Genomic DNA, 27,232 nt, shown 5'->3' with positions numbered 1-27,232 from the left:
AGAACTAGCGATTGGACCAAGGTTTTTAGGTCATTCTCGGGGAAGAACCGACGAATCCCCCATAAAAGGCGCAGCTGATAACGTGCGCTCTTGGCCATGGAATTGATGTGTGAGATTAGGTTGAGTCTTTTGTCAAGCATGACTAAGGATTTAGCGCAGTCCACAATGATGGTTTTACTGTTGAGTAGATTCGATTGATCCATCCAGGATTGAACAGGAGGCGAGGAGAGAGAGCTAGAAAAGTCGAGGAATTCCGTTTTGGAGGGATTGAGAATGAGTTGGTGAACTAACATCCAGTTGTGAATAGCGTTGAGAGTAGAGCTGATTAGTGAGAGATCATGAGGGGAAGACACCTTGAGGTAGATTTGGGTGTCATCCGCATAGAGATGATAGAGGATTCCAGATTTGCTTAGAAGGTTCCCTAATGGTTCCAGATAGAGATTGAACAGAGTGGGAGCAAGGATAGAACCTTGAGGGACGCCTTGACCAACCACCAGTGGAGACGAGAGACTGTTTGCAATCTTGATCATTTGGGATCTGTCCGAGAGGAAAGAGGCAAACCATTTGAGTACTGTGCCTTCCACGCCCATTCTCTGTTGAAGAATGTTAAGGAGGGTGTTGTGATTAACAGTGTCAAAAGCTGAAGAGAGGTCAAGAAGAACCAGAAGGCACGATTGCCCTGAATCGCGAATATGCAGCACATCATCGATCACTTGCAGCAGGGTTGTTTCAGTGCTGCAGTTTTGAATAAAGCCAGACTGGAACATGTCAAGGAGATTTTTGTCCATAATGTGTTTGGAAAGTTGTTTTGCAACACATTTTTCAGTGATCTTTGAAAGAAAAAGGAGATTGGTGATGAGGCGAAAGTTATTGAGGTCATTTGCATCTGCAGATGTTTTTTTTTAGAAGGGAGGTAACCTGTCCTGTTTTGAGGACAATTGGGAGGGATCCTTGACTGAGGAAGAGATTGACTAGCCTGGTCCAGTAGGAGAGAGTGTTAGTATAGAAATCAATGGCGATGCCACTGGGTATGGGGTCAGAAGAATGGTTGGAGGGTTTGGTTTCGTGGATGCATTTGAGGAGATCAACCTCTGAGATGGCGGCAAAGTTCTGCCAAGTGACTAAGGATTTTCGCTCCTCAATGGGGGTGGGGTGGGTGACCTGTTCCACCAGAGATTTTACCTTTTGATCGAGGGAAATAGCGAACTCAGTTGCTTTCTTTAAAGCATCCTCAGGCTTGATGGTTTGGGGAGAACAATTTGGGTTTTTGATGAGGTCGAAAAGTTTTTGGGGTCTGTTTTTAGCTGAATCGAGGAGGGATCTGAAATGTGATGTTTTTTTCTTTAAGATGTGCTTGTGGTATATGGATCTTGCTAAACGTAAAAGAGAGAGGTTGGCGGTGGATGGGGATTGCCTCCAGTGCTTCTCCAAGATTCTAAGGTTTTTCCTTTCGTCATAGAGAGCTTTGTTGAACCAAGGAGCTGATGGGGTGGGTCTTTTCCTTTTGCTTTGGAGTGGAGCAACCCTGTCAATTTCGACTGCAAGGATTGAGAGGCAAAGGGGAGTGAGATCATTGACATCCGTATTGGGGTCTAGACTAGGAAGTGACCGCATAGCAGAATCACATAGAGTCTCAAGATCAATGTTTTTTGTGTTGCGAAACCACGTCGAGGCCCTGTCTGCACCCCCTGCACTCGAATTACCGATCACCACTAGTAATACAGAAGGTGTTACTACTACAGCTACTACTATTATTGTTACTGGTACTAGAATCTCAACCTCTACAAGCACCACCACTGCTACTGGTGCTGATACAATTCGTCCTATTCCTAGTCAGGAAGGTTACCAGAGTATTTTCATGCAACTAATGCATGTTGACACAGAGCCTCTGACTGCAGCAGCAATTATCAGTTCATTGAAATTAATTACTTACAATCGGCTAAAGGATGTGCGCTGTTTCTTCTTGGATGATGAGTATGATTCTGCTTTTGTCTTTCTTTTCCAAATCAGACCTTTTTGGATAATAGAGACATGGCTTCTAGGAGCATTGACTTGGGTGTTCGAAATCAATGAACGCTCTACCTTGAAAATCCCCTCATTAGATCCTTTTTCTCCCACTCTATGTCAAGTTTCTATACAACCAATTTCCATGAGGTGTCTTACTGTGACCTAGGTTCATAGACGCTCCTCTGCTGGTGTTTGATTTCTGACACTACCCCTACAGGAACTACTGGCTTCCTTGACTTTTCTTGGAACAGGCAGGGAGGGCTCTGCAGCTAGTGTGTGAGATTCCTTTTTTTCATTTTGCATCTTTTGATTAAGATGAAGATGATGAACAAACAAGATAACCATAAACAGCACTTCCTCCCTTCCCCAACAGTGAACACCACTAACAATATATTGCACACCACCCACAGATTCAGTGGGCAATACTTACCCTCCTGCAGCACACATTCTTTCCATCTTCAAATTAGATTCTTTACACTGTCTACTAATAAATGCTCGTTCGGTATCAAAAACAAGTACCACATATTCAGCCTATCGATGGACACAAAACCAGACTTACTTTTCATTACAGAATTATGGCTGGGAGAAAACTGGGCACTGGTATTAAATGAAGCTGTTCCACCAGGATATAACATTGTTACACAAAATCGCATAGGCATAGGAGGAAGCAGCTTAGCCATCATATCTAAAGAAACAACAAATATCAATATAGCTGAGGATGTTTCTTTACAAGGTTGTGAGACCCTCCTTGTGAGATGCAACCATACACCAACGTTTTCATGTTACTTACTATTTCTCTATAGGCAACCACCTAGTAATGCTACATTCCCAGACACATTGCTAGACACATTCTCTAACCTTCTTACAATATACTCAAGCCTATGCATCCTTGGTAACCTTAACATAAGGTTGACAAACCTACTATGTCACAACCCAGAACCATCCTCATTGGCCTAGACACACCCAGCCAACTGCAACATGGTCCTAAATCCACACATATCGCTGGACACACATTATATATCATTTGTGCAACCCCCAACCTAGTAACACTCCAAAGAATTACTTGTGTTATGTGGTCAGGCCACTGCCTCATTGCCTTCCAACACAAGACACCATAACACACCACAACTAAAACTTTCCTACCCTCAACCACATACCGACCATGGAACAAGATGACGTTGGAAGAACTGGAAAATCTACTTACCTCCAATACAGATCTAGTTACCATTCATTCTGTACAAACACTCTATAGATGGCTCCAGTGAGTGTTTGATCTCTTATTACTCTGAAGACATATAAGCATAACAGAAAAAAACGCTCCTTGGATGAATGCGCAGGTAAAAAATATCAAACAGAATACTAAGCTTCAATGCAACTGCCTCAAAACAAACAACCCTGAAGACAATATATGCCTACACAGACACAACAGAATATACAAGCCAACAATCAAAAAAGCAATACACTTTTCAAACCACATCCACAATGCAAAGTGTACCAATAAATAATTCTATAAAATACTCACTGAACTCCGTAAGCCAAAATACACACAAGCTACCAATCCCATTTCTCAAGATGTTTGTGACAAACTGGCTACTCATTACACATCTAAGGCAAATATGTTTGATACCCACTTAAACAAAAAAACACTAACAACACCAACCCATTTTTCACAAAACACTCCAACCAAAGCAAGACCAGCAACTATGTTCTTTTAAAGAACTATCATTAACTGAATAACTGCATCTTGTCAAAGCAAATAAGAAGCCGGCTGCCTATCTGGCCCTTGTCCACCTCACATCTTCAGAACATCCTACTATCAACATCAGTGGCATTCCCAGTAAGAAAACTTGTTAACAACAGGAGTTTTCCCAGAAGACCTTAAAAAGACATACGTATTCCCCCTTTTAAAAAACCTAACCTGATCAACCAAGACACCAACAACTACAGACCCTTAGCAAATGGATCATTCCTGGCCAAACTTATAGAACATGCAGCTTGCGCCCAGATACCACAATTCATTGAAGACAATGCCATTCTTTCCAACTTTCAACCTGGATTCTGTCCAGGAAGATGCACTGCATCGAACCTAATCTCTTTCTGGGATGACCTTAAAGTCAAGGTGGACCAGAACGGAGTTGCTACCCTTTTTCCCTTGCACCTTTCAGCAGCCTTCGACACAGTGGACCAACCTGCACTGATACAAATTGAATGCCTCCACAACTGATAAACTCTGCTATGCAAACAAATGATGGACGGAATGTTGAATAAATCATACATTCACCCCCAGTCAAGAGATCTGGGTTAACTCCATCGTTCTTTTGCTCACCAGGCCACCCCACCTCTCTGCACCTGGCCTGATATTCTAGGACCACCTTCTAAAATATCTAAGGAGGTAAAAATAAACTTGGTATTACCATAGATGCCAAACTGTCTATCAATTCACATGTGGATAAGGTAGCCAAATCAATCTTTCTCACAATGAAAACACTGCAACGTACATATTCCCGCACCTAGGATTCCCACCCGAGATTCAAGCTACCATCTCTCTTGTCCTATCAAAACTGAACATGCTAATTGTCTGTATCATGGCTCAACTTTATCAACTATGAGAAGACAACAAAGAATTCAGAATGCTGCCACTAGACTCCTCCTACGTGTAAAGCCACAAGCACACTTTTACCCTGCTTTGAGAGTGCTACACTGGTTACTGGTTGCAAGAAGATTCTCCTTCAAGCTGCTTTGTACCACACACAAAGCAAAACATAGCAAAGGACCACTTTTCATAAGGAAAAAAATCAACAAATACATACAACAAAGGAACCTATGCTCAAGAATGACTCCCTGCCTCATAATTCCTACATACAAGAAAAAAATATGTGCGGAACATCTTTCTCTTTTCAAGCAGTCAAACTATGGAATTCCCCACCCCGAGCATAAGATCCACAGACAATCATCTCCACTTCAGAAGATTAGTCAAGAGCCGGCTTTTCCCCACATGACAAATATACTGATAATTCAAGACTCACAGCAGTAAACTGAAACATGACAAATTATACGCCTCACAGTAAAGATAAAGAGTTTCTGTTATACATGTACACATAATTGTACTTTGAACTCTGCCTAGTGTGTAAGTAGGTACATTCAAATAAGGGGAAGACTATATATTGCACCCCTAGATACATGTGTATATCAGATCATTTCAAAATTATGACTGCCTCTATGTGTGAAAAGGTGCATATCTAGAGTGTTATGGCTGCTACTAATAAATAAAATGCAGGTTATGTATATATATATGTATATATAAGTTAATTACACTTATTTGAAACCATAAAAAAGGACCACCAAATAAATCTGCACAGCAACCGATGTAAATATTGCCATACCAACATACATAAGGGTATTTATATAGAGGGCATTATTAAAGCTTAACTTTACCAAGCATCATGTATGTGTGCATGTGTATGTAAATGTATATATATATGTATTTTGTTTATTTTTACATCATGCTATTTAAAAATATACCTTCCTTCCTTCTTATCCCTCCCCCTTCTGTCTCATCCCAAACCTTCCTGACTACTATGAACTTCCAAACATTCTTCTCAATCTTTCACCCCTCCTTTAGTCATCCAACCCAACTAACAAGCACACCAGACCAGTACTTACAAAACACTTACTACTTCCCCTTCACAAATCCAATCCTATCATTCTATCCCTACTTCAAACTCTACTAAACATGCATGAAATCAAGAGCACAAACCTAACACAACCCATGAAGAAGAAAAAAAATATTTGTATTAACTACTAATCTTTGGTTCTGGAGTAGTGTGCAAGTCGCTGAAAAAGGGCTCCTTGTCAGGAGTTGTAAGCATTATATAAATAAATTTACAATTACAATTTACAATGTCACTATGTATGCAACTGAGGAAATTCATTAAAAAAATATAGTACCTGCACCCTCTCCGACAGATTAATACTGCTACATCAAGCTAGGGCTGGGCGTAGTTTGCGAAGTAGCGCTTCGCGAAGCTACGCGAAGTGCACTTCGCACTATGCGAGCTACACGTAGCACTACGCGAACTGCGTAGTAGCATGTTCGCACTGTGCAAGATGCCGTTTTCAATTATTGCACAGTGCGGACAAGCATCCGACACTGTGCAATCATTGAAAACGGCATCTTGCACAGTGCGAGCTGTAGTTTTCTGCCGCTCGAGGAGGTTTTTACTCGAGCGGCAGCTTTCTTAACGCGGACTGGTAGTTTCTCATTGCGAGCGGTCGCTAGCATACTCGACCACTCGCAATGAGAAACCAGACCTCCCCACGGTGAGAATCTCGCAGGGAGGTTTATTTTCCACGCTCGCGATCGGCAACTTGATGTTTCTGATCGTGAACAAGGAAAGTCTTGCCAGGATGTAATTTTGCTTGCTCGCGGTCGCCAACTTCATGCTGAGGACCGCGAGCAAGCAAAAAATGACCGCTGCACTACGCTACGCGTGTTCGCACTGTGCTACGTGCAGTTCGCGTAGTGCGAAGTTGAGCAAACTTCGCAAACTACGCGAGCGTAGCGTAGTGCTTTGCCCAGGTGTTATCTTTCAATAATATATTTATTCTCCATGTCAAAAATATACAGACTGCAGCCCTTATCAACAGGAATAGAGATAGACGAAATAAAGAAATTGAGATAAAGAAGGAGAGGGGGATAAGAAATGAGTGGGAAGAAAGAGGAGTAACTAGAGAGAAACAAATCAGGGAACACAGGAGGCATGTAATCCGAGGCACCTATCATCTCCAATGCCCAGAGCTTAAAAGTCACCACTGTAGCATCCCAATTAGCTCCTCCAGACTTATGAGGTCAACCGAGAAGCTCAGTGGGGCCACCATAAAACTGGTGAAAAGCTTGTGAAAAGGCAAACGTTTTTTCTTCTTGTTGCAGCTACAGTCGAGCTAGATACCAAAGGGGAGATTGAAGGCCCTCTTTCACTATGCCCTCCATACATCTAGTAGCTACTTCCTCCCATTTTGAGTTCAGAAGCAATAGGTCTTCCTCACCATCTCAGAGACACTACATCTTTCCAGTTTCAGTTCTTTGAACAAAGACTGTATTGCCTCAAGACCGTGGATTCAGTGAGGTGGGAGGGTAACCTAAGGATCTAATGTTTTCTGCTCTTTAGGTGTTTTCCAACGTATGAACCGTCCTATCTAGTGCCAACATTATCCATGTTGCTCTGTGCTAAAATTCTCCAGGGACTGCCACCTCTAGTCTGGTCTCCCTCACTTCCATAAGCTACTCCTTAGAGTCTACTACAGCATATACAGGCTCCATCACCTTCGCCATTCTTTCAAGTGCGCCTCCACTGCTGTTGAGGGCTTTTCTACTTTCTGCAATATCATGTCTAATGTTTCCATCAGCTCTCTCTGGGTCTCCAACATCTCACCTCCAGTTGTTTTCTACTCCATCATCTCCAGGGAGCTCTTTCTTCTTCTGAACTAAGGTCTGAAAAAATCATGATTCTTCCTTTTCCTTTTACCAGCCATAGATACAGCTTGTCTATAATTTTTCCATCACGCTGCAATGAGGCTGGTCAGACCGCTGTTAAATGTCTCCCCTCTTGACGAATACCTCCCGGCTTGTCTGACTCTGCACCACAAGACAGTCATCCTCAACTGTCATGTGCCAGTCCCGATCCAACCATCATCATCACCAGCGGTGTAGGGCTGTTTCATTTGGGTCATAAGCACACCAAAGGCCCTCACATATTCAGCACCTGCTCCTCCTACACGTCGGGCCTGCCTGGTAGCTGTACATTATCAATGCACCCATCAACTTGAAAACACAGCACGTAGGGGATGCATGGCTCTGCTATTCAATGCCACCATGTGACTTCCAGGGTCGTCCGTCATGGCTCTCCTTCGCCGCCTTCTCAAATCACCACAGGCAAAAGGAGCTCAGGAACCTGCCCCAGTCATCCAGCTGAAGTAGTACAGCTACACAACTCGATATAAAGAGGCTCTCATGCTGGCCACTAAGCTCAGCCCTCCTTTATCATTTTGTACCGGACAACAAAGCCTTTTTATGGGTTTGGTAACTTTTGTCATATTGTCTGCTGCTTTCAAGTTCTCTTTTGTTGGTTCCACCCATATGGGGTCTTCAGAGCCATTTGTCTAATGCTTCCTCTCACATTACTCGCTTTTGGTAAGTGTTAGCTTGCTGACTCTTTATTTCATCTCGCGTGAAGTTCCTACATCTGTTTCCTGGTTGGATCTCCTTCACCTGCAATTACAGTTCAACCTTCCTGTTTCAAATTTGCATACTTTCAGGAATGACAATAGTGATTCTCTCTTTTTGTGGAGTGGACTTTCATTTTGCTCTTCCTTCTTCTGGTGAAGCCTTTGTCCAGGAATGAAGTTTCTGTGTTCGTTATTGGCCATACTGTGTTTTGATTTGGCACTTTAGTGACGAGGTCATAAGACTTATTTGCATGGCTCTACTTTGCTTTCTTCTTGCCATGGTTGTGAGGGGCTCAGAGAAGCTTTGGGGTTCCACCTGCCTCTGCCTTGGTTCGTCTGCTCTTGTTCTTAAGGTTCTTGTCCAACTGGGTATCCTCCTTTTGATATTCCATTGGCATAATTTCTTCTCATGTATGGTGTTTCCTCTTCAAAACGCAGGTGCTTTTAAACCATTCCTTGAGACTGGAGGTAGGAAATTGGTCGTGCCAAAAAGTACAAGTCATTCACTGTATTGACTTTGTAATTTTAAGACCTAGTTTTCCTTCATCCAAATGGCCAACCAGCTTGGGAGCTATTTATTTTAGTTATTTTGTAAAGTATCTGGTTGCCATGGGTTGCCACTTTGTAGTGCTGAGAGGTTCCAGAGTATCTACCTGCGAAGGACTGGTGAACAGAGCCGACTATTAGTGGGGTCAGTCTACATTTTAGAGAACCACTGTCCCTTCTAATGGAGGGGATAGTCCTGGTGATTTCATGAATGGGTAGGCTCATTCTTGGTGTTTTAAGATTTTGATACAGATCATCTAATACCTGAGCTCCTCAGTAGTGACCTTCAGCATGGGTCTGCCAGTTGAATCTGTCCTGGACAAGCAAATCTTTATTACTGGATTTTGGATTCTGCTTTAGCATATAATCCAAGAAAAGCAATGAGACATACGTTAGGTCGATTCCCAGCCGAGCTTAGAAGACAGGTCAGAAGATGTTAAACTTTTCTCACTCTGCCATTGGAAGCAAATGCTGTTCTTTAAGGGAAGGGCTAAGGTGTTATGAGGTGATTTCTTTAATATGAGACATTTTCTAACTCCTTGGTTTTGCAGTCTCTGGGGTGTCTACTTCCCTTTATTTAGTGATCTGGAGTAGACAGGACTACAATGGTCCAGTTTTGGTAGCACCAAAGATGTGGTCTGTTTAAATCATACAACCAGTCATTAGTATCTGGCACCCGTGCAAGGCCAGTAGCTGGTAGATTTGGAAGCATGGCCTACTATGGTAATATTTTCAGACTAAGGTTTCCTGTTTTTCTAGTTTGGTCGGAATATGGCACCTGGAAGGAACCTTGATGTGAAGGCTTGGCCTCGGCCTAAAACTTCGCCCAGTGGCTGAAGCCTGATTTTGCCTAAAGGCTCAAAAAGATGATAGTTGTTGGGGTGTCGCCTCCAGGGATGGAATTCCCTCTTTGTAGCCTGCCTTCATGAAAGTTAGAGGAGTTCAGATTTCTTGGCCGCCAACACTGGTAACTGGAATCGCTCTTATTTTCTGTCTGGCACGTTTAATGGATATTCATTCCTGCAGATTTCTTACAACTGAGTGTTAGACTGGAAATGTAAACTTTAAAATTGATGCAATCCGGGTCCTAGGAACCACGCTGGCACCACCCACTGAAATGCATTCACGACTCCATAAAGACACTATCATACTGGCTTTGCCAATGACATCAATTCTATTTTTCATGTTTGACAATAAATGTAAATGTAAATGTATGTATACTTGTAAAGCGCACTATCACCTTTCAGGCATCCTGGCACTGTATACCGCTGTGGAACCCTTCCTGGCTTCCCCTGTGAGATGCCCCCTACTGGGCACCCCCAAGGTGAGGCCAGGCATCCTAGCGCTTTCGGGGCCATTGTGGAGATTAAGCAAGCTATTGCCCAGAGTTGCAGAGTGGGACCCATGATTAGAGTAGGCACCTAGGCGAGAATTATCGAATCCGTGGACAATTGAGCCCACGACCCTGCCGCGTCGGGAATTGAACCCTGGTCCCGGGCCAGACCTTTGCCTCAGGGTCTGCCGCTCTAATCGGTGAGCCACACTTCTCCACAATAGCAAGAGATAGTTATTAGGCATCGGAAGTGAAACAGAAGTGGACCTGACATAAACTCGCCTTCTCTCCGACCTTACATCGCCACATCAAGTTCTCAGTGATAGTAACTCCAGAGTAAAAAGAGAAAATGGAGGAAAAAAATAGATTGGCAGAAGAAACACTGGATGAACCACCAGGAAGTCACCAGCTTCAGATCAAGATTAATGAAAATCCTGTTTTCCGGAACCCCCAACCTACAAGAGGTAGTCGAGCAGTCTTTGATCACATTTGAAAAGTAAACACAAGGTACTCGGCACAATATTAGCAATTAGGATTCTCATTGGCTTTCCCAAGAAGGATGCAATACTGAACCCAGGAAAATACCAGTAACAAATTCACGATTCTGTGGCAAGCCAATAATGCCTGAAGATGAAGAGCAGAAAACAGGGCAAAGTAACCAAGCAAGCCAACAGACACGTTCTGCTTAAGGAAGGTTCATTATTCAGAATTCCTTTAGTTTGTTAGCATATGATTGAGTCGGTGTAATTGTTTTTTAGCTAACCCTATGTCTTTGTTCCAAGGAACCTTAACTGAATACTGATTTTTTTTAATAGATATGTTATTTGTTTACGCTAAAAAGAGGCCTCTTTTTCTTTTTTTATTCTCAATTTGATTTTCACATTTGTTGGATTTGGTAATACTGCATTTGGTGTCAACCACCTATCCACATACTACTTGCTTCCTTAGAAGAGTCAAGGGAAACTATTTAACATTTGTTTTGTTTTAACACTTGCATTCCTAGCACTTCTCATCTAGGTTGGAAGGTAGTGCCTGGAGTGCCTTCTTGGTACTTCCAGGTCATTTCCAAGACCTGTCAGAATGTCTGACCGGAAGCTATGAATGAAAATTGCTTTACTTTCTCTTTCTCTTAAGGAAAGTTTTGCATAAAAACACTTTTCCAGCAAAGAAAATGATCCCGGAGAAGCCCAGTGACTAAAAGGGGCACCTGAGGGACATGTATCTCCCCTGTGTAAAGACCAAAGACATTTCAGAGAAAATGAATGGTGACGTGAAAGAGCCATGTCGTAATTGCAGATACTAGCATTGCCTATAGTTCCAGAGAGACGCGAATACCAGGCCAAATTTTAACCAACTCATGATGGGCCCCTAATACTTCTAAGTGCTCCGTACAAAGTACAGTACTTCGAGTAAAAGCCAAAAATAACAAGAGTTAAATTCTTAAAACCATTTTTAAGAAGCATTGAAGCACACATTCAAAAGAGCCTAGGGAATGTCATCGAATGCTTATTTTAGATGTTAAAAAAGAAACAAGCTGCTGAAAAAACAAGAGCTTCTAGAAGTGATTGGCATTCGTCAAAAGTCAGACTGACCTCGCACAGATCTCCAGACACTCTGAATTAAAGGCCTGCATGTTTTCCCACGGTGTCCTCTTTAGTAATCCAAGAATATTTTAGAGAGAGGTAAAAAAAAACGTAAATAAAATCCAATTTTCGCTCATCCCTGTGTGCGATAAATCCATTGGCGAGAGCTGCGGCCAGCCTGTAATCGTATTAAAGGACGCGTCTGAGCATATAGTTAGGCCGCTGCAGGCCAGTGTTGTCCTCCTCGGTCACCGGGGCACACTGGCAGAAGCAGGTATAAAGGGTTTATGGAGATAAAAGCTTGTGCTCCTCCATGCTGGCCTTCTGAAAGCCTCCCCATGGAGCTTATTGTGCAGAGCGTGCGTTGTGCTGGGGTGGGAGAATTGGGGACTGCTGTAAGATTGACAGGGGTTCCCTGGTGCAGCCATGAGCCCCCCTTTAACACTGGTTTCGTGGCCTGTGTTGCAAGTGACGCCTTCTTCACTTTGCAAGAGAGAAACAAGAATGTCTGTGAAAACACTATTACTTTCTGAGACCAAACAATTGGTGTAACAGAAGTCAGACAGTTGAATAACTGGGCAACTTGAAGGACAGCTCAGCTGTCTGACAACTATGGGCCCCATGCATCAAACCAAACACCTGTCGCAAACGGGCAGATTCTCAGAATCCGCCCCTTTGCCACCGGTATTTTTGCATTTGGGATGCATCATCCGAAATGCAGAAATCGCAATTTAAGGAATCTCTAAATTGCGATTCCTTCAATTGCGATTGCATTTAAGGAATGCCAAATTGGGATTCCTTAAATGCAATGCATGAAAGTTAAAAAAAATTCGCGATTTCGCTAATAGGAGTAGCAAATTACCATGAAGTTGAACTTCATGGTTATTTGCAAAAAATTTGAAAAATGCACTTTTGTGCATTTTTCAAAATTTCATGTTGCGCACACACATGCCCTTAGGGCATGTGTGCAACATATGTGCAGAGATCAATTTCAGGGGTGCAACAGGGTGTCATGTTGAGCAATTTGCGAGTACCTACTGGTACTCGCAAATTGCTCATGCAATCTCCACTTCATTCCTATGGGCCTATAGGCCCATAGGAATGACTGGGACAGCATTCCTTAATTGCGACTAGCAATTTGCGAGTAGCAATTAAGGAATGTTTAGGAATCGCTATTTGTATAGTGATTCTATGTCAGGACCGGAGGCTTCAGATTATGCTTTTTTCTCTCTCCGCTGTTTATTAACAGAAAACACATAGCAGCCAGAAAAGCAAAACTTGTAAAGGATATGCTATACCACTCAACACTGGGATAAACATATCTCCAAAAAACATCAAACACATGGGATAAACTACAACTCCCATCAGTCCATAAACATAGTCCTTCCATAGTGTCCACTGCGCTAAGGTAGGGCATCCATCTTGTGATCCCATCCTCTTTCTTCGCTGCTACGCAGCCAGTTAAGTGCCTTCCCTGTTCTCTCCCTCGTTTTTGGGTGTAGTGAGAGCGTTTTGGGGTTTGGTACTGCGTGTGTTATTGTAAATTGTGTGGGCTCTTGTTGTGGGGGTTTTCAAATTGTTTCCCTTGCAGAGCCCGTGTTTTCTTGCCTTTGTCGCGGGGACGTTTCGCCCCTGACGCGACTGTCCCCGGAATTGCGGCTCGTTTCGCTTGCCGCTAGAGGGCGCTGCCGCGTCTCGTTCTCCTCAGCGCGTCTTTCCCTTCATCGGGAGCCGCGCTGAGGAGAGCGATCGCGCCAGAGCCTTCGACTGCTGCCCCACCGTGACGCCCGACCAGGGTTGTACTGCCCCAGCATCTTGACGCCCGTTTGTGGGTCTGTACTTGCGGTTTTACCGCGCTGACGCCTGCGGGCGGTATTTGGTTCAGCACTTGCCGATTTTACTCGGCGTCATTTGCATATTTGTTCTGTGAGCGCGCTGGGGGGCGGCTTGAGACCCGGTCTTGTTTAAGAGGGTCAGCGCGTTCAGAGGGGTGCTGCCTCTTGCTGTCTGGTGTGCCAGATATTCAAAGCCTTTGCTAACCTCTGGTTAGCCCACACTGCTGGTGCCTGGGCCAGTCTAAAACCTCATTCCCCGCCCTAAAGGACTTAGTCATGGCAGAGGGATATTATGTGGAGGAGGAAACCCACCAATACTTGGGGGATGACGAATTTTATGAAGCTGTAGATCAGTCCATCTATAGGTGTGTACAGGAGATCGTGGGGCCTATGGAGGATAGACTCTCGGCCCGCATTGTGGAGGAGTGCACTAAATTGGCCTCTACGGTACCGGGTACCCAGGGTTCTGCCCCTGCCACTTCTGAGATTAAACCACCTGCCCCCAAGAAGGTATGCAGGGATAGTGGCTCCGGAGGGTCGCAAGGGGTGGATAAGGACGCCTTTGAACGCCTCCGGGATGCGTTCCTGGCTAAGGCAACGGAGCCTGACACCCCTGCGTCGCTCCCAGCCCCGGGCCCTTCGGGGTCGACCGCGACAGCCCCTTCCTCCCCGGGAGGGCTCTCCCCGGCGGACACGGATGACGACGAAGATTCAGTGCGCTCGTGGCGCCCGTCCGGATCAGCGGCGGAGTTGCCTCATGACGCCTCAGGTATGCTTGACCCGGACGATATTATCCATCCGAGGTCGGCAGCCTGGGCACCGGGCGACAAAGTCGCGAAGTTCGTGGCGGGACGTCTGCGCAAGCCACTGGAGCAGGAGGCACGTAGTTGCCTCAGGGGAGAGTGTCCGCGGCCTTCACTGGAGGGCAAAGTGGCCCTGACCCCTGAGTTAGACGGGAAAATGGCTACTTTTATGGCAAAGTTTGTTAAGGACCCGCGAAAAGGCATTGACCGTTCCTGGCGGTCATGCCAAGACAAGCTTTTAGATACAATAGGCCCCTTAACGAAGATCCTCGACATGGCGGAGGAGGCCAAAGTTTCCGGTTCCACAATTTCACCGGAAGTTCTCTCTAATTGGGCTCAGAGGGCAGTGATATTTTTGGGCAACGCTAATTGCGCCCTTTCAACAGAGCGTAGACGCTCGCTGCTCATTAAGTTAGATCCTAAATTGGGAGACCTGGCCTCGTCAGAGGCGGGAGCAGTAGCGCAGGGCGGCCTATTTGGAGATCCATTCATAAAAGAACTGGGGAAATTTGTCTCCACCTTTTCATCCCTAGACAGAGCACAGTCCACCATAAAAAGGGTGTTTAACCAGCGTTTTTCCCGGGGGGCCGGCCGTGGAAGGGGCCTCACGTCCGGCCGTGGTGGACAGAACCAACCAAATAAGGGTCAAGGCTCCGGCAGAGGTCAATACAACTCCTCGGCTAATTACACTAACTTCTACCCCTCCAGGGGTCAACGCTTCAGAGGAGGCCGCGGCGGCTTCAGGAATGACGCACACAACAACAATTCTCACGGTGAGTGTAATCCCGGCGGACCAGGTCCAGATTGGGGGGAGACTGGCCTGCTTCCAGGAGGCCTGGTCAGCACTTACGAAGGACGCGTGGGTTCTTCAGACAGTGCGTGGGTTCCACATAGAATTTTACGATCACCCGATTCAATTAAGGGATCCACGGCCCATTCTTTTTTCCCAAGGGGATGCCCGGTTGATCGACGAGGAGGTCTTGGCTCTGTGCCAGAAAGGCGCCATCTGTCGTTCAACACGGCATCCTTCAGGTTTCCGCAGCAACATTTTCCTGGCGAACGACTGGATGGTCCGTTTGGACCTGAAGGACGCTTACTTGGTAGTGCCCATCCACCCGCCTCACCGTCGGTTCCTGCAGTTCCTCTGGCGGGACCAGGTTTACGAGTTCACAGCCCTTCCTTTCGGACTCTCCTCGGCCCCGTGGTGTTTCACCAAATTGTTACATCCAGCGGTGGAGGTCCTTCGGAGTCAGGGCATCCGAATGATCGTCTATCTAGACGACATCCTTTTACTGGCACAATGTCCCAGCAAGCTGATTCTTCAGCTCAACCAAACGATAACGTTATTGCAAGGTCTGGGTTTCATCGTCAACAAGGACAAGTCTGTCTTGACGCCTTCCCAGAGGATGGTGTTCCTGGGGTTCCTAGTGGACTCGGTGCAGGCTTCCCTCAGTCTGCCATCACGGAAGATGGCCAAGATCAGGCACGAACTCCGGCAGACGATCGCCAAGGAGCGCACGTCTCTGCGTCAGATCGCCAGGGTGGTGGGCCTCCTCTCGTCCTCCATCCAGGCGATCTTTCCGGGTCCGCTTCATTATCGGGCCCTTCAGCGCCTCAAGGCGTACCACCTTCGGAAAGGTCTATCTTACGAACAGTTGGTCCCATTGTCCGAAGAGGTAAAGGAGGAGATGTCCTGGTGGCTCTCCCACATGGAGGCCTGGAACGGCCGGGCGATTTTCGGGTCGGTTCCGGATCTAGTAATAGAGTCGGACGCCAGCAGATCTGGTTGGGGCGCCCGTTGCGGCGATTTCTCCACAGGCGGAGGCTGGTCGTCAGAGGAGCAGCGTCTCCATATCAATTGTCTGGAGCTCCTCGCAGGTTCTTTCGCGGTCCGTTGCTGGACCAAGGATTCAGCGTCATCGTGCGTCCTTCTACGGATGGACAACATCTCAGCGGTGCGCTATGTCAATCACCTGGGCGGCCCTCGGTCCAAAGCCTTGGCGAATTTAGCAAAGGATTTTTGGGACTACTGCCTAGCCCACCAGGTCTCGGTGACAGCAGAGTACCTACCGGGTCGTGCATACCAGGTGGCGGACTGGCACTCGAGGTACCTGCGGGACTCGAGTCTCTGGAAGTTGGACACACAGGTGTTCCATTGGCTACAGACCTTTTGGGGCCCGTTCTCGGTGGACCTGTTTGCGTCCCGTCTCGACTTCCAGTTACCAAGGTTTTTCAGCTGGAGGCCGGATCCTCTAGCGGTGGCCACGGATGCGTTCCTTCAAAACTGGAGTCAGGAGCGCCCGTATGCTTTTCCACCTTTTTCAATGATAATGAGGTCGGCGGCCCTTCTTCACCGCCAGCAGGCGGAGGTGGTGATGGTGACGCCGTGGTGGAGGTCGCAAGTTTGGTTTCCGGTTCTTCTGGAACTTTCTTGGGATTTTCCAATCCTACTCCCCCGGCTCCCTCATCTTCTTCTCAATCCAGACGGGGACCCACATCACCTGATAGTGCAGGGTTCTCTCCGCCTCATGGCATGGAGGCTTTCCGGAGACGCTGGTCGCTCCCTGGCCTTTCGGGAGCAGCTGACTCCTTTTTGGCTAAAGCATGGGCCAGCAGTACCACGAAGAGATATAGATCAGCGTGGTCCAGGTGGGTGCGTTGGTGTCTTCGACGGGACCTGGATCCCCTGGTCGCAGGAATCGTTCACGTACTGAATTTCCTGGCGGATCTAGCGACTAGTGGTTTGGCCTATCGAACGATTAATGCCGTTCGCTCGGCGATTTCGGCGGCACATGAACAGATAGACGGTGCCCCGGTTGGGGAACATCCCCTGGTGTGCAGGCTCCTTCGGGGGGTACGTCTTGATTTGCCCCCGGAGCCAAGGTATTCTGTCCTTTGGGACGTTAATTTGGTCCTGAACCTTTTCCTTTCTTGGCAACAGAATAGATATCTTTCTCTGAAAGAACTATCGGCAAAATTGGCCATGCTATTGTGCCTGGTGTCGTGTCGGAGGGTGTCCGATGTACGTGCTTTGGATATCTCAGCGAGAGTGTTCTCTCCGGATGGAGTTACCTTCACGGTGGGTCGTCGAACGAAGTCCGCAACGAGATCTATATCTTACCCGGCCTTCGTGGACGTTCCCAAACTATGTGTGGTCCAGTGCCTAAAAGCATACGAAGATATGACTTTAGAACTTCGTCCTCCGGGCGAACAGCAGCTCCTGATCGCACTGCGAAAACCGCATAAGGCGGTATCCTCTCCCACCATAGCCCGTTGGGTACGGTGGATATTGCAAGAGGCTGGCATTGATACCAAGCAGTTTGGAGCTCATTCGGCCAGAGGTGCTATGGCCTCGAAAGCTTTCTCCTTGGGAGCACGTTTGGAGGACTTAATGCGTGCTGCAGATTGGTCCTCGGATTCCACTTTCAAACGGTTTTATTTCAAGCCAGTGGTGGATATTGCGGGTTTGGTGGTCGGTCAGCTTTAAACAAGCATAATCTGAAGCCTCCGGTCCTGACATAGAATCGAAATTTGCCTAGCATAGTAACGGTAAGTTTCAATTCTATTAAGGACACGGAGGCGAGGATTATCCCACCCACTCTCCGGCGGAGATCCCTCCCCGTATTGGTGTAAGTAAAGATTCTGTGAAGTACTTGCTTCTAACGTATTGGTGTAGTAACAACACTTGAAGTGCTTGCTTCTGACGTGTCGGCATATTTATTGTTTCTTGCCTTGTTCAAGTCACTTATGAACGTTTGCGGCGCTGACGCTGTTGTTTTTTCCTTCCAGGTAACGAATCTAAACAGGATCGTGGTTGATTTGGCGTGACTCGCGCGAAGAAAGAGGATGGGATCACAAGATGGATGCCCTACCTTAGCGCAGTGGACACTATGGAAGGACTATGTTTATGGACTGATGGGAGTTGTAGTTTATCCCATGTGTTTGATGTTTTTTGGAGATATGTTTATCCCAGTGTTGAGTGGTATAGCATATCCTTTACAAGTTTTGCTTTTCTGGCTGCTATGTGTTTTCTGTTAATAAACAGCGGAGAGAGAAAAAAGCATAATCCTCGCCTCCGTGTCCTTAATAGAATTGAAACTTACCGTTACTATGCTAGGCAAATTTCGATTCCTACATGCATAGGCTTTTGCGATTCCTAAATAGCGATTCCTTAAAAATCGCTATTTAGGAATTGCAAAAGCCTACGTTGATGCAGGTGCCAGTATCTGTCTATCTGCGATCCATGAGAATTATGCAAGCTAAAATATGGCATGTCTGCCTGAAAGATGGGCCCATGACATCTGTCCAGTTTAGGGGATAACTTTTTGTCCATTGTCTGAGTTCTGTTTGCTGAAGGGCTGAGCTGTCTCTGTCCTTTGTAACATGAGAGATATCTCTAGTGTTTGGGAATTAAAGATCTGTTTATCCTGAGGTATAGATCTGTTGTCCGAATCCTGAACAAGATCATAGTAACTTGACAGAAGACTCTGCTGTCTGTGTCACTAGTATATGTGCTGTCTAGCACCAAGGTCTGATTTGGGGTTTCCTATGTGGGGCTTCATCGGCCACAAATTAGATAAACAAACCTGATTACCCATAGTTCATTAGCTCTCGGGTCGAGCTTGGAGCCAGCACCATGTTTAGCAGTGACTGAAAATGAGTATTTTGCACTCTTAATTGTTTTTGAAAGCACTGATGCATTATTAGCAGATAGACTTCTGAAAAGTAAAACAGTTTCTTCAGAACATTAATAAAGCACTTTCTGAATTAAGTGCACAGAGCGGCATTTAATCCTGACAACCAACCATTCAAAGCATGAAATAGATAATGCTGCTCTCTGACCTTCCTCGGCTTAGCTAAAGGCCAGAGTGGTATTTTCTATAGTGTTGCTTACATCTATACTTTGGCTACTCCACAGATTCATTACAGCAGGCAGAACTTCTGCCAAGCTCTACTGAAATCACATGGTCAATAGTTGAGAAAGCTACCATCGGAGGACGACCTGGCAGATTCTCTTGGAGTGGGGGCGGGAGCGCTTCGAAAAATCCACAGACGTTCATCTTCCTGCTAGAGTCTTTCTAGGAAAGGCTGAGAGTCTTGTTACCAGAATCCTTTAAATAAAGACCTTCACAAGTAGGCAGCACTAGAATGAGGAGCAGCATATTATGTTGTATCAGCGCACCAAGAACTAGCCTATTAATGTGACTCTGATGCCTAAATTCTTCCCGTTTTCCCACTCTCCGGCCTAATCCTTTGAGTTGAAATGTGCTTCTAGGCCAGTTTGCAGCAGAATAATAAGTTTCGGAGAGCTTCGACATGCGCTGCTTACACACATCCCTAGGGACACCACCCTTCCAGACGCTTCTCCCCTAGAGGATAGGGTGCTGGATGGACATCTTCCAGAGAAAACCATTTCTCTGATTTATAGGAAACTAATAAACAACATGGAAGATCCATTGTTTAATATAAAAAGAAACTGGAATGAGGACGGCCTAGAACTAGACAACGAGGATTGGCAGGGGGCGATCTCTTCCCCGTGGGTGGTGGCAATTCAGACGAGGCTGGGGTTGGTGCAGCTAAAGATACTACATAGGACATATGTTACAAGACCCTGTCTGGTTCGAATGGGTCGCTCGGACAGTGGAGAGTGCAGAAGGGGCTGTGGGGAACTGGGGACATTTATGCATATACTGTGGCACTGCCAAAGCATACAAACATATTGGGGAGCAGTTCACCACATACTGAGGGCGGTCCTAGGGATAGACCTGCAGCCGGAGGCCCGTAGATGCATCCTAAATGTCTGGGAGCCGACTGACATTAGCACCTACACAACACAATGGGCTACTTTGGCATTCATGGTAGCGAAGCGTAACATTGCCCAACTGTGGGGGGCTCGCCAGCCTCCCTGGACCGAGAAGTGGGCGGAGGATTTGGACTGGTGTATGTTTAGGGAGAAGTCAGTCTACATTGCCTGGGGATGTCCCGGGAAATGGAGCAGGGTATGGGACGCTTGGAACCATTACAGGGATGACAACTGTGCTTCACCGGACCGTTTGAGAGGCGCTGAAATGCACGAGTCCCCTTGATCTTCCAACTGCAACAACTGTGTGTCATTTTGAACTGTATGGAATGTCGTTGAGGAAAGATGGAGATATTTGCTTGTATCACTCGATGTGTATTTGGTCGATTTGTTTAATAGAAAGAAATATAACAAAAAAAAGTTTCGAACAGCAACGAAGGGATTCCTGGGGGGTGCTTCTGGGTGGGTAACTTCAGATCGAGGATTGCAGGAGCCCCTGCAACTACTCACTCCTCAGTCATGCTTCATGTTACTCATTGACAGACCTGATAAAGTGTAGCACCACCTGACACAGAGCCCAGTGAACCGGTTAGACCTTGGCCCAGGGAAGGAACTGCACCACAGACAGTGCACAGGCACCCACGGGCACCAGTTGGAACTATGCTTCTCGACGGAAGGAATTGTTTATGCTATTAAATGTTGACAGCTCGTACCAGCAACATATGGCGACCTGCGTAGTGCAGAAATCTATTTCAGACGTGAAAGAGGTGTGTCCTTGGAGCAAGTGATATGCTCTGATCAAGGTGAAAAAAAAGTATCAAAAAGTGTCGGAAAGATGTTTATTAATAGAAACAAATCTGCTTTCTAAACCAAAGCCTGTGAGGGCGCTTGATTTTCACTTTGATTTATGTTTTTTGGGCAGAAGTGTGACCTGTTCGTTAAACTGATCAATCTTCAAGTGTGCCATGATTGAGTGCACCACAAATTAGTGTGTTCCAAGCATGTGCACTCATGCACTAGTGAATCCTGGTGAAGACAGGGTCACCCGACAGCATCATGTTCACTATGATGATGTATTGCCCGACAATCCCGTGAGCTCCATGGAACGGATGTCTGTGGATAGTTGGTGGGGCCTGAGTTGAGCAACAGACTAGGAGAGCCATGCTGGCAATTCAAGAACAGAAATCACGAGGAGCAGCCTGGGAGGAGAATGACGAACGTCTTTGACATCTACAGCCGAGAGGAGTGGGGTTTCTCATTTAGAATCAAAAGAACAAAAATGTAACGGCGGATTGCTGGTTCTGCACCTTGTCCCTGTTTCATCCAATCAAGAGTCCTGTGCACCTAGAGCCAGGCACCAGCCGTTACGTGGTGACTCTGTGTCCTAGATCCTGAAAGTATGTTTACGAGTGGGTGTGCACCAGGACAAAGAAGTCCAAGGCAAGCTTGTCGTGTGCAGAGTCTTTATTTTGAATAAATATTCTCAGATCAAATAACAACTTCAGCTCAACCAACGTGTTTCGTTCTCCTCTGAGAACTTCATCAGGGCTTGAAAAGTATCTTGGCGAACCCTTGATAACGGCAAGTAAATCTGCAGTTTCCGAAGTGAGTGCTCCAGTGAATTACTATGGACATAAATGGGCTGTATGGTGCCCGAAGCCAAAGATCTATGGTGAAGCGAAAGCCAGTCCTCAACAAAGTTAATCTGCAAGTAATCACTCTAGTGTATTGCACTGGAGACAAAGGGGAATTCCCGGGCCCAGTTGATGTCTAGAAAGTAGAAATCCTCTACGCGATCGAAAGGTTTCTCAACACAAGCAGTAGCTATCATCTGCGACCACACTTGTTGAGAAATCTTGACGGGAGATGGTCTGGAGTAAGATTTTCCTTGCTCACTGAAAGGATGAGCTGGGGATGGATACAACATGAAAAGCATGAGGGCCGTGGATTTGAGGAGTAAAAGAGCACATTAAGGAGAGAGCAAGAAAACACATGCATTAGCAGGGAGTGCTGAAATAAATCCCCCAAAATAGTTCACTGAATGTAAGCAGTGGAAGGATACAAGTCATCCAATCAAATGAATGGTTAAGAAGCTATGGTCCAATGGAGGGGCAAACACTAGAAGAGGATGCAAAGCCTCTGAATAAGAAGTAAGCAAATGACAATGGCAAGAAATCCAATTAGTAGTAAGCAATGGGCGGGTCCAAATCCTATTGTAAGTTTTTAGGTCTCGCCTGTCGATGCGCATGCGCATCGAGCAAGGCGAGAGTATTGGGACTTATCCACTCTTTATCCACACTGCAAGGAATCGTGGCGATTCCTTGCAGTGCCCGTGACTTTTAAGCTCAATGCGCATGCGCATTGAGCTTAAAAGCGCGTGCACGTCCGTCTTTGTTTACCCGCTCCGCCCCCTCCCCTTCCCGCCGTGTCGCATTTCTCCTCCCCCCTCCCCTCTCTTCCCTCCGTCTTGTTTATTTTACCCGCTCCGCCCCCTCGCATTTCTCCTCCCCCCTCCCCTCTCTTCCCTCCGTCTTGTTTATTTTACCCGCTCCGCCCCCTCCCCTTCCCGCCGTGTCGCATTTCTCCTCCCCCCTCCCCTCTCTTCCCTCCGTCTTGTTGCCTATGGGCGGCTGTGCTGGCAAGCAGCGCTGCTTCCTCTCCTCTTTCTGTTGAAACAAACAGCAGGGAGGGGAGGCGTTTCCAGGGCCAACTCACTCTCGCTCTCTTCGTCTTGTTAGGGTTTTCACCACCAGAATCAAGGAGTGACAAACCAGCCAGTATGTACATTTTCAATTCAGAACGCCACCTTTTTTATGCACACGGATTTACACAATATTTCTGCGCAGTGTCCCGTTATTATTTCAAGGCGCTACATTTGCTCGTGACAAACATCTCACAAACCATTTCAGCGAACAAACACGCGCCTCGCGCTGCCTGCGTCTATGTGACAGCGCGAGACGCTTCTTAAAATAGAGCAGCGGTCGCTGAGCTCCGGTTCAAGCCCTCGTAAACTTTATTTTTTCAATGCAATACGTCTGTTCCAAAACAAGCAGGCCCTCGGCCCGCCGCTGCCGCTGCACACAGGCTCCGTTGTGCCGCCGCAGTGAATCACTCCTCCTGCAGGCGGCTGATCTCCTGGGGCTGGCGGGAGGCCAGGGCGGCTGCAGCTGGGCCTTGCTATCTGTTCTCCAGGCCTGGGGGGCAGGAAGGCTTGGCGCTCACCAGCGCGCCCTGTTATGAATGCTGCCTGTACCCAATGTGCCCTCGTTCCTCGCCTGTGCCCGGACCCCGTCTTTTGCCTCTGGCTGTGGAGCGCTTCTCTCTGTTTCCACCTCGTTTCCCCGAGCGGGGGCCGCACCTGGTACCCCCTCCAGCCTCACACCCTTTACGCTTCCTGTCTAATGAACTGTGTTTCCATCACTGCTCTCTCTCCCTGCCAATGTCGCCTTTCTCTCCCATTGCCCTCTGTCTATGACCCTTCACCAGTCGCTGTCTCTTCTTCTCTGCCCGTCACCTCTGCAAGGGGGTCTCCTTTCTTCATGCCCTCCCGTCCTTTGTTGACATTGTCACTCTCAGCTCTCCTCACGCGCCCTCTCTCCTGAAGTGTCAGTAATCGCGGCCGCCGTTTCTCCCTCCCCTCACCTCTCTCCCTACTTCCCTCGATCTGTCTGTAACAGAGTCACTGCTCCTCCCACTCTCTCTCTCTGTCTGCCTGACGCCCTCTCGCCTATCCTCCTATCCTGCCATCTCTCTCACATCTCTCTCACATCCTGACATTTCTCTCACTCTCTCCCATCCGGCCATCTCTCTCTCCCATCCTGCCATCTCTCTCCCTTCCTGACATCTCTCTCCCTTCCTGACATCTCTCTCTCCCATCCTGCCATCTCTCTCTCATCCTGCCATTTCTCTCACACTCTCTCCCATCCTGGCTGCTCTCTCCCATCGGGCCACCACCCTCACCCTCACTCACCCTCACTCACTCACCCTCAACCCCTCACCCCCTCACCCCCTCACCCTCACTCGCCCTCACCCTCAACCCCTCACCCTCAACCCCTCACCCTCAACCCCTCACTCACCCTCAACCCCTCACTCACCCTCAACCCCTCACCCTCACTCACTCACCCTCAACCCCTCACCCTCACTCACCCTCAACCCCTCACTCACCCTCAACCCCTCACCCTCAACCCCTCACCCTCAACCCCTCACTCACCCACCCTCACCCACCCTCACCCACCCTCACCCACCCTCACTCACCCACCCTCACTCACCCTCACTCACCCTCAACCCCTCACTCACCCTCACTCATCCTCACTCACCCTCAACCCCTCACCCTCACCCACCCTCAACCCCTCACCCTAACTCACACTCACTCACCCTCACCCTCACTCACCCTCAACCCCACTCACCCTCAACCCCTCACTCACCCTCAACCCCTCACTCACCCTCAACCCCTCACTCACCCTCAACCCCTCACTCACCCTCACCCACCCTCACCCTCACCCTCACTCACCCTCAACCCCTCACCCTCACACAGTGCAATAGGTCTCGGAGCATTTGAGTTAGAGCTTTTAGAATTGTTTATGGCTTTTTTTATTTGTAATTCTTTAGCATTGGCTACAGGAAACAAAAATGCTAAAGATTTACAAAAAAAACCCATAAACAATTCTAAAAGCACTAACTCTAATGCTGCGAGACCTATTGCATTTCCAATGCTTGTTGATGTAGTCCACAAGAGGTCTTTTGACAACGGACAGCCAAAAGCTGTCCACTGGAAAGACCTAAGTAGTACTGGCAAAGTCAATAGGTCTTGTCTTTAGAAGGTGAGACCTATTGGCCTTGACAGTGCATGTTTGCATTATCATTCCCTGCTAATATATTTTCATTCACTGTTCCAACATGGCTACGAGTCATAGAGGATCCATAAAGTAGAAAAAATTACAGACCAGTGTGTCACAACGTACACATGCATCACAAGGCAAACACTCATCCGTTGTGACACTTCTGCAGCCATTTTTTTTTTTAGTTTGGCATTCCAACATGGCTGATGACCATGCCAGAATCGTAAACTAAAATTGAATATAAAAATGAAGTCCGCAGTCCACTGAAAAGTAAAGTGAGTAGTCTGAAAGCCCGTTGCTTCTGCTGAACCTATAGTGGAAAAAAAATAATGCAGGATGGATGGGGGAGCACGGTGAATAAATGGATGGAAAGGGAATGAAAGAGTGCAGGTTGGAGAGAGCTTAGGCCCCTCCTTATAAATAAAGCAAGGCATTAATGACAATATGTGTATGGACTATGTTTTTAAGTAATCCATATGCACAAAATATGGTTGGGTGGTGCCAGCACTGATGGGCAACCTTGACAGCCAATGACTAAAGTAAAAAGAACAGATGATAGATGCAGTTCTGAACAATTCAAACATTTATGTCCAGTCACAGATTCTGGGTTTTATCTATCGTTTTTTTCGCCACCCCAGTTTGGACCCAGCCATATGCAAATCAGTCTTGACTTTGTTCTTCATGGGAGCAGTCCAGCCCAAACTGCTAGGCCAGGTCCTTCCTGGACCGGAAACAAGCATCTTGGGACCGGTTTCAGGGCATCACCCCTCATCAGCCAGGCTAGCTTTAATCCGGTGGCAGAGTGAGCATGGGACCCATGTCTGGGCATTTGGTGTTGGTGGCTTTAAAGCAAGGACGGTATAAAGCAGGGGTCAGAAGGGAAGGGACTGTAAATATTCTTATTTTATTGCATTTTTAAAACCGGTCCAGAACCTAACTGCAATATTAAATAAATCCAGACATATTTAAACATTGGCAGATTAACAGAATAATTGGGAAGAAGTCTGAGGGGTAACACTGATGATTTTTTTCACGGTGGGGTGGGGAGACGGCATTAAAAAGTTTGAAGATCACTGGTATCGATGCTTCTGGGGTCTTAAGCTTCCCTCGCATTCAGCGTTTTTACACTTTGAGGTTACACGTTCACGTCCTTGTTCCTGGAAATGGCTGTCGCTGTAGCAGAGTCACCCTAATAAGAAGCGACAGGTCTTCCTGCCTCCCGGGCTTTGGGGAGGCCAAGATCCAGCCTCCGCACTCCCCCCACGCGACTCCTCATGACGAGGGGAAGGCAGAAACCGCTGACCGAGCCGGAACAAGGGGACCGCGGCCTCGGGGAGAGGACAGCGCCGCTCAGAGAGGGAGGCGAGGGAGACTGGAACAGCAATCAGCAAAGCTGCCAGGTCCAGTTAGTCTCTGGAGCAAGTAGCCCGGCCTAGCGGAGAAGAAGTGAGGGCTGACTTCAGCACAGGGGGAGACGGCTGACAGGCTGATGCGCTCTGACAATGGCGGCAGCTAAGTGCTCTCCGAGAATTACACTGGAGGTGCCGGATGCACGGGGAATGCAGACTCTCCAAAGCGCGCCTTTTTCGCTCTGTTGTGTTTCTTTAAAGCCAACTTGCACCAAAATCTGTGAGAAACGGGTAAGAAAAAGGTTGGAAGTAAACCCTTTTTGCGGACTACCACAATTCAACATTTGCTTTGTTTTTGGGATGGAAGTAATTACTGGAACAACTCAGCCTCATCGGAAAGAAGTATTGTAGCTCAGCTGGCGTTTGGTGGATTGTTACTAACCAGTAATTGGCAATATGTCAAACCCTACTTTTGAGCTTCCCAGCCCATGTGGCCTGACACAGACATCATGCTGCAATCCCATCCAAACACCATGCCTTAAATGTCTCTTTTTTAAAGCCACCTGTTTCAAAAATCGATCATAAATTGATATATTTTTTAGGGAAAAATGTCTTTAATGAGCATCCCAACTGTATCATTCTCCTAGAGCCACGAGAGACGAAGAGCACGGGCTAATAATGTTGGCATTATCTCTCCATTGTCCTTCATTGTCCCATTTCTTGCTAGTTGAGGAAATACCCCAGCAGTCCAAAGTATCCAACCTGTATAACAACCCACGTTATCCAAGAAAATCATGGTATATCTCTTAAACTATATTCAGTGGTAGACCGTAATCATTTTTAAGCATAACTGTATAAAATAGTGGCAGCTAAAATAGACTGAAAAATGTCCCACCTTCCATCTGTAATAGGA

At 46.9% G+C, this 27,232-nt stretch overlaps 1 protein-coding gene across 2 annotated transcripts in view; it reads left to right on the top strand.

Annotated features, from left to right (window-relative positions):
- The window catches only part of LOC144781609 (ADP-ribose glycohydrolase MACROD1-like), a 602,071-nt gene that overhangs the window by 512,354 nt on the left and 62,485 nt on the right, over nucleotides 1-27,232 (top strand). The window contains exon 4 of one of the 2 annotated variants that reach the window (XM_078660550.1): nucleotides 18,122-18,398. The exons of the other annotated variant lie outside the window; for it this stretch is intronic. Within the exon in view, the coding sequence (XP_078516676.1) occupies nucleotides 18,122-18,150 (29 nt within the window). The 3' untranslated portion in view covers nucleotides 18,151-18,398. Of the gene's footprint in view, nucleotides 1-18,121; nucleotides 18,399-27,232 lie in introns of those variants that run through there. 2 annotated transcript variants of the gene reach the window in all.

This window comes from Lissotriton helveticus, chromosome 9, assembly GCF_964261635.1.
Source record: "Lissotriton helveticus chromosome 9, aLisHel1.1, whole genome shotgun sequence".
NCBI classification, from domain to species: domain Eukaryota; kingdom Metazoa; phylum Chordata; class Amphibia; order Caudata; family Salamandridae; genus Lissotriton; species Lissotriton helveticus.
This window is presented reverse-complemented; position numbering and strand designations above follow the sequence as displayed.